General features: G+C 30.6%; 1 protein-coding gene across 1 annotated transcript; it reads left to right on the top strand.

Annotated features, from left to right (window-relative positions):
* Positions 1-4867: 4867 nt before the first annotated feature.
* On the top strand, positions 4868-7829 carry LOC139519770 (heavy metal-binding protein HIP-like). Its single transcript, XM_071312021.1, has 3 exons — positions 4868-4979; positions 6494-6553; positions 7373-7829. The coding sequence occupies exons 1-3, from the start codon at positions 4892-4894 to the stop codon at positions 7780-7782; spliced, it is 558 nt and encodes a 185-aa protein (XP_071168122.1). The 5' UTR covers positions 4868-4891; the 3' UTR covers positions 7783-7829.
* Positions 7830-8708: the final 879 nt, after the last annotated feature.

Here is an 8708-nt window from a genome sequence, read left to right as displayed (position 1 = left end):
TGAAAGATTATGTCTTCATCATATGAATATCAGGTACAATCCCTCCCGTTAGGGGTTTAGTATCATACTATCATAAAATATATGAGAAGAACATAACCCGTGTCATGCCAACAACTGTTTTTTTAGAAATAAATGTGTTTAGTTCCGATGCAAAGACCCTATCAGTGAATCAATGTTAAAGCCAAAATATGCAATCTTTAATGACCTGACAACAGTATCGTAACTATATCCCCTTTTAATAAGTCTATTTAAAGGTTTTGTTAGTTTCTGAGGAGAATACTGACATTTTTGTGCTTTATAAAGAATATTTCCATAAAATTTTGGATGTGAAATACCTGAACGTATAAGATGTCTGCATGTTGAGTTATATTTACGAATTATTTCCTTATACCGGTGATAAAATTTAGTAAATGTTTTGACCAGTTTGTGATATCGAAAACCCTGGTGTAATAATTTTTCAGTAATACATAAATTTCTCTCGCTAAAATCTAATACATTGTTACATACACGAGCGAATCGTACAAGTTGAGATATATAAACACCATAAGATGGTGACAAGGGAACGTCACCATCTAAAAATGGATAATTAACAATAGGAAATGAAAAATCATCTCTTTTATCATAAATTTTTGTATTAAGCTTCCCGTTTATGATATAGATATCAAGATCGAGGAAAGGGCAGTGGTCACTGTTATCATTAGCTTTATTTAAAGTAAGTTCTACAGGATAAATTTCTTTAGTATACATGCTGAAGTCGTCATTATTTAGAGCCAATATATCATCCAAATATCTAAAAGTATTGTTAAATTTTTGTATCAAATGTTGTTTTGATGGGTCTTTGCTAATTTTAGTCATAAATTGTAACTCATAACAATACAAAAACAGGTCCGCAATAAGTGGTGCACAGTTAGTCCCCATTGGAATTCCAATAACTTGACGATATACGGAATCTCCAAAGCGAACAAAAATGTTATAAAAAAAAATGAAGACTACTTGTCGTTGAGCATGAGTTGTAAAATTTTATTTTCTTGTAAATGACAAAGAAAAAACATATACAAAAATGTATTGTCTTGATTATAAAATCATTTGACACATAGCACCTTGTGTTAGGTGTGCTCTGAAATTATCAGCTGTGGTTGACTGTACTGTGGCCATAGGTAACATGTTCCATTGTATGATGGTGTGTTTGATAAATAACCATTTATATGTTTCCTTTGTGGTTCGTATGTGTTTATCAGTATTAGAATGATTTTTTTCTTGTTCTACTGTATGTTGATATAAAAGTTTCAGATGGTATGGTAATAAGGTCGTGAATAACTTTATAAAAATATAATAAGACGTGTTTTAATGCGGCTTTCTGCGCTCGTGTAGGTACTTTGGGAATTATTCGTCATATTTGTAACGCTACTGGTGTTATGGCAGTTGTTACAAAATATACCTAGTTGCTCTTCTTTGAAACATTTCTATTTTTGGGTAGCGTCATTGGTGTGAGAGTCCCATAAACTACAGCTGTTCTAGTTTAGGTCTGACTATTGCTTGGTATGCTCTTGATTTAATGTCTGTGTGTTTGATATTTTTTTATTTTTTGTAAGGAATCCTACAGATTTATGTCTGTTAGAGATAATGTTGTTATAATGTAGGGTTAGAGATAATGTTGTCATAATGTAGGTTCCATTTGAGATTTGATTGTAAAGTAACGCGCAGATATTTAACAGATGTAACGGATTCAAGAATGTGGCTATAAAGGATTTAATGTTATAAATATGGTTTCTTTTTATGTGAAATTGACAGTTTAGTGCATTTATTCTGGATGGAAAGCCATAAGCCAATCTCATCTGCTTCCCGTTTTGCTGCAGCGTTTAGATCTTTTTTACTTTATTGCAGTATGATTGAGATTTAATTTCTCTGTACATGATGCTGTCATCAGCTAAGAGTCTTAAATTGCTATGTGTTAAATATTCGTTAATGTAAATGAGAAATTATATGGGGATTAGTACAGTACCCTGTGGAACTCCAGATGTAACGAAATGATGTAGAAGAAATACCATTTATTACGACTGTTTGTGTTCTATCGGAAAAAAAGCTTGGATCAAGTTAAGTGTATTTTCCTTATATCATAATTTTGAAGTCTGTAAAGTAATCCTTGGTGAGGAACTTTATCAAACGCTTTAGCAAAGTCCATAATGACAAGGTCAGTTTGTATGTTACTATTATTCCTAGTCGATAGTTCTTGAATAAAGTCAATTAATTGTGATTCACAAGATTGGTCTCCGGGTGCGGGAATTTTTCGCTGCATCGAAGACCTGTTGGTGACCGTCTGTTGTTGTCTGTTCTATGGTCGGGTTGTTGTCTCTTTGACACATTCCCCATTTCCATTCTCAATTTTGTTATGATATGGTTCTATAATATACAGATTTTTTTTCCCCCTTTTTTAAATGCGGGAGCAACGTTGGCCAGCTTCCAATCTTTATGTGTTTAATCCTGGTACATGTATCTATGACGAGGAATACTATAATTATTGTATTTATTGATGACACTTGCTCTTTTAGTACTCTACAATTTATATTGTCAGGTACACAACTGAGGGTTAAGATTCGATTATAATTTTGTGACTCCTGTTTTGCTCATATATTTGTGGAATTTCAAGTTTTTTTAAGGTTCACGCATTTCGTCATCTGAGTTGACGATGATGACATCCATAGTATTGACACTTTTTGTAGCTTTTACTAGTCTATGATTACTTAAACGTTTTATTCTGTCTTTCTGGTCTATTACATTGCATTAAGTCTGTCACAAAAACGGAGTCTGTTGAGGATCAGCGACTCCATTTGGATCACCATCACCATACAAAACTTTCATCTAACGACCATTTAGCCCCTGAAAAAAATATTTATATCTTTAATTTAATGATTATTTGATTGACAAAGGTTTGCATGAGACAATCGTTATCTTAATTTGAATAGTGATGTTGAGTTTACTAGTAACATTGATCTTGCAAATATAGCTCTCATCATTTCTTTGAGGTTTGGCAACCATTATTAAAGGGATCATAAATATCTGTAAAAGATGTACTTTGCGACTAAATTCCATAATTTTAAATAACCCTAATTGTGTAAGTGTTTTTTTAAACAAGGTGTTGTTGGTCCAAAAATTGCAATTAGCTGACCGACAATCTGTGTTTACATCACCATATAAACGTTAGGCATTGTGAATGCAGTATTTTACTTTTTTTTTAATAGTTGCAGTATTCGTGTTTAAAATGATTCGTGTTAAAGAGGTTCCTCGTGGATTCAACATCAATTCGTTAAATTTTCTTCTTGAAAGACATGATTCGGTTGCACTTTGTAAATACAGCTGTTTTTTCAAACCATGCCTCTTTTTGGGAGATATATAATATTCATAGATATTTTAACTTGTTCCCTTTTATGATCTCTGTGTTTTATCTCATCGAAGCATCACTTGGAAATGTAACCAGTATAGAAAACATGGTAGCGCCTACATTTCAATTCTTAGGAGGTCCAAAAATGAAGGTAAGGGTAGTATAGAATTTTAGTTCCTATGGGTATTTCATTATTTGTCTATATTTAAAGAATGACAACCTATAGTTCCTCTAGATTTGATCTTTCACATCTTAAAACTTTATTGACAAAAAAACTTGTTGGCTTATGTAATAACTAATAGAACAAATTAATAGAACAAACAGCTGATCAGATTATTGTAAAAAATGAGTAAAAACATGGATTAAACTTTTACAAATTGCAAGAGTTGTGTTGACCATAGGGTCTCACCTTACAAGTATCTACAAAACTAAGAATTAGTGACCATAATTTAAATATAGAAAAAAGCAGACATTCTAATATTCCTAGAGAGCAGAGATTATGCCTTAAATGTAAAACATTAGAAAAGGAAAAACATTTTATATTAGATTGTAAATTAAATATTGAACTAAGGAACAACTTTTTTAACAATTTGAATTCAATTTTTTTGTTCAAGATTTATCTGATGAAGAAAAGTTGATTTGCATAGTGACTTATACTCAATCCATCAACACCAACACAAGTGAATAAATTGGGGTCCTACATCAAAAGGTCATTAGAACTGAGGACAGGGGACACTGGAATTTTTACTGTAAATAAATAATTGTGTATATATATATATATATATATGTGTGAATTATAGTTATAATGTTTAATTATTGTGTATGTCACAAATTAATGTTTAAAGTTTAAATGGCAATAAATATTTCAATTTGAATTTATAAAACTACACAAATAAATTTCTCTTGATTATATACACAAAACAATGTCTGGGTTATTGGTGGATTTTTTTTTATCATGAAATGTACTTTTCACAAACATAACATGCTTTACCGATACAGTATTACAACCCTGACCTTGTTTTCTTAATTTTGACATCATCGAGTGCGATGTATCATAATTGTATTTTTAATTGACTTTTTTTTCTTTTTGACCATGGTTGTTTTTATAGTTATAGTTCATTGTAGTTTGAGTTATATTTCATATTGCATCCTTGTTGTCGTATTCCCCTATTTATGTAGGGAAGAATTAGATCCAACCTGATTAACTTTCTGGTTAGTTTTTTGTATCATTATAATTAATCTCCAGCAACAAATATTTCATGAATATTCAGGAATAGCTTGTATCATAAATATGAAACCCTTATCAAGTTATATAGACATTTGATAACACAAACACCTTTTTACAAGTCTAGGACGAGTTAGAAAAAACTTTGAAAACAATCTATTTTGTTTTATCAAATTTCATTTTTATAAAATGCAATAATGTAATTAAGCAGGTTTTTTTTATTTTTGCAGTATTGTCACATTTGAAGTGTTCTTTCCGTTATTGTTGAAAGATACATACTACGCATCATGATTCCTGTTTGTTTTATTGTAGTTGTACTGGTTATGAGTTGCCATGGGCAAAAGGCTGTCTCTGGGACATGTTCCCCAAACCTAGGTAAGTTCACGTTTAAATATACTTTTTAGTGAAAGTTAAAAAAAAAAAATTTTTTTGTTCATACATTACATTGTATATCTCTGCTCATAAACATAAATTTGCGTAATTTTCAACTCATGTTTTAAATTTCGCAGATGTTATCAAAATAGGAACTTTAACATTACGCAATACTGATTTTACATGAGAGGTCTATTTTTGGCTTGATCGTGATAAAATTATCACATGGTTTGATAATTATATAAATACTACCTGTATCGATACACTATATAAACCAGTCGATCAGTAATAGGATTTTAATATTCGACAAGTTAGTTGACCTGTTAGTCGAAATGTTGGTTGTTAAACTGGACAACAAATGCAAAGAACAAGGAAGACACATTTTACCTGATAATTTATTGTCCTTAATACTGCTTCTACTTTTGATAAGTTAATTTCAAATACATGTTTTGAGACAACAGACGGCAAAACTACAGTCTATACAACACATGGCTTCACACTAGTGTTGTCAACGGTTAACTAGCTAGGCGTTCGAAGGTCCAGACCTTTTTTTCAGTATTCATGGAGTATTCAATGTTATTTGGATTTACTAATAAATGTTGTTGAATTTTGAGATGCTATTTAATTTGCAGATCAAATTATCCAGTTTATTGATTGCTATTATTTATATTTAAAAAATATTGTTTCAAAATTAATTAGCTCAAATATATCTTGTCTATCTGCTCCGGGCAAGATCTAAAGGAAACACAGTTAGAATACATGTTATGTGAGCAGTTGTAAGCAGATTTAAATGTTAAACTTTACTTCATTAGTTCTCTTTTGATTTAATATTGCGTAGACCTACATGTTCACCTATATCACCCAGTGCTTCGTTATACTTTAAACGACATGTCAACTAAGAATTATGAAGAGGATTTCATGTTGGGAATTAATATTTACTCGGTAATACGAGTAACATGCTTAATCATCTTAAATAAAAACCATCTGCATAATTTTCTTAGACACCACGGAAATCGAAACAACCAACGGTTACAGACTTAGTCAAAGACAAGATCAAGAAGATTAGCATCTTCTCAATTTGAAGTTATTAGAAACGTAATTATTATACAAAAGGTAAAAAATAAAACTTCGGCCAGGAATGCTCAAAGCCAATCCTTGTCAAGGCGAAACTTTAGTTCATCGTATAATAAAACCGCGCATTTAGTAAAATACTTTGGATAAGGCCTTTAAACATTAATTTAGCTGTCGGTTAATCGGTCGAAAGATTATACTTGAGTAACCGTTTAGTCAAAACTGTTCAATTTGACATTACATCATACATTAAAGAACGTTGAAAATACATGTATGTTTTCTTGTAATATGGTACCGTAAACAATGCTATGAGATAATAGTTGTCTATGTTTATTTGAATTTTGCATTCTTGCAAGATACCAACACTTTTAGTACAGCTATCTGTTTTCGGAAAATATTGTATATCATTTTTTGTAATTGATACATTTTCTTTATTTGTTAAACAGAAAATTCTCTTTTCGAAGACCTTCTTGGTATGATGATAAAGATAAAAGGAACTGCAAAAGGTAATGATTTCGGAATTGATCGAAAAAATGTTGCAAATTGCAGTTATAAAAAACCACAAAGAACCAGACTAACAAGAAGGACTTATGTTAATTTTCATTATTTGACAATATTTTATAACATTTAATCTCTCTTTTTTGAGCACAGAACATTGTTTAAACTCTTGTAAGGATTTACGCTAGTTGTTACATGTACGATATATATGGCACAATGTTGTCAAAATGGTACATATTTTTGAATACTGTATTTACCAATTGTTTGTGCATTTACATCTTCAATTTGAATATTTGCACTAATACATTATTAATGTCATTAGGTAATTATAATGCAAGACATGATTGGTTTTTTTTATTTCCCTTGCATATAAATACTGTTAAATTACTTATTAACGAATATTTTCATAATGTACATGTAACAGTGCCTATTAACCAACTTAACAGAGCAAACAATTTTTATATCAATATTGTCTGGAATTTAGTTTTACTTGTATAAACAGGTATTTAATTTTCAACGTTTGCAGACTTTTAAAGCTATTTCAGGAAACCCACAAATTTCTCCGAATCAAACTTCAATTTGGCAATATTTTACAGTTCACTTCGATCAACTATATCAGTAAACTACTGTTAATAATCCAGATTTAACTAAAATCAAAACATTAACAAAGACCCAAAAAAGGTTGTATATGATATTTTCATGTTTTTTTATGGTTGACATAGATTTGATTCATTTTATGTGCTATATCTGTTTTTCTGTTATATATGTGTTCTTAATTGCATAAGTCATATATTGATTTAAGGAGAACATATGTTGTTTCTTTATAGGTACAAATCATCAACACGAGACATTTTCGGCCTTTTCGGCTTCTTTAACTGCTTCCAAAACCTTGGGAGCTGGTGAGATTGTTAAGTTTAACAAAGTTATAACGAATGTTAATAATGATTATGATCCGAGCACAGGGATATACATGGCTCCAAAACAAGGAGTGTTTCTGTTCTCATGCACCGTAATGACACCCAGCGGTAAGACCCTTGATGTTGGTCTATGGAAAAATGATACCAAGACAGTTACTTTCTATCCTGGTCAGACTGGTTATAATATGGGAACCCAAAACACTATATTAGAACTTACAAAAGGCGACAAAGAATACATCAAGCACTGGGGATCAGGAAAAGAAATCTACAGTGAATCTGTTAACAGCTACAGTGTGTTTTCTGGTCATCTTATTCGATGAATAATGCGAATACGACAAAAGATAAAATAAATATGTATATATTTTGTTTATTGTTCTTAATGAATGTCTTAGAATTCTCTGACGTTTGTAACATCTGAGGCTCATTGCTTACGGTTCGTTCTCATTTATTTTAAGAAATAATTTCAAAATCTTTAACGAAGACATTGTGATTTGTTCAGAATGTATTAGAAATTTGTAGTCTATATGCTATAAAATCCTCCTATGTATATTTATATATATGAAACAAATTAAATACAAATGTCATAAAGAATAATAAATTCAATTTGATGCATGTAACAAAATCTTGATACGTTTTACAGTTTACGAATAAATTATTGATCTTTGTATTTACTTAATGTCATTAAGGGGTTTCCCATTTCTTTATGGACTTTTTTCTGTTAGCTTTACACATTGAGTAAAATGTCGTTTTGAAAAGGTTTTTTTGTGTATCTTTTTGTAAAGGTGGTAATTTTCTTGAAATTTTCACTTACTAAAAGATTTATGTAAAGTTAACCCATACAAGGCGCACATTGCCTTTCGACTTCATTTAGTCAAACCCTATTTCAAGCTCCATGTGGACATGTATTTTAAACAATTGGAACGCAGTACAGATTGTTTAGTTTAGGAGGTATATGTACACTTACATCACATTTAATTTATCTCAATTTGAACACGGCCTAATTGTTGAGTTCTTTGTGCAATAAGGTCTTAAATTTCAATCTTATTCGTCAGAATATTAATTCAAGCAAAATAGTTGATACTATAAACAAAAATTAAATCCTGGTATCTATGTTAAGTTTAGTTGGTAATTTTAGGTGTATTTGTGTAAACTAGGATAATGACACAATGTTCAAAGAGGCAACTTTGTTTGTTGTAAGGCAAAAAGAGATAATTACAAAATCCTTATACGAATTTGAAAAATGTCA

Source organism: Mytilus edulis, chromosome 4 (assembly GCF_963676685.1).
Source record: "Mytilus edulis chromosome 4, xbMytEdul2.2, whole genome shotgun sequence".
NCBI classification, from domain to species: Eukaryota; Metazoa; Mollusca; class Bivalvia; order Mytilida; family Mytilidae; genus Mytilus; species Mytilus edulis.
This window is presented reverse-complemented; position numbering and strand designations above follow the sequence as displayed.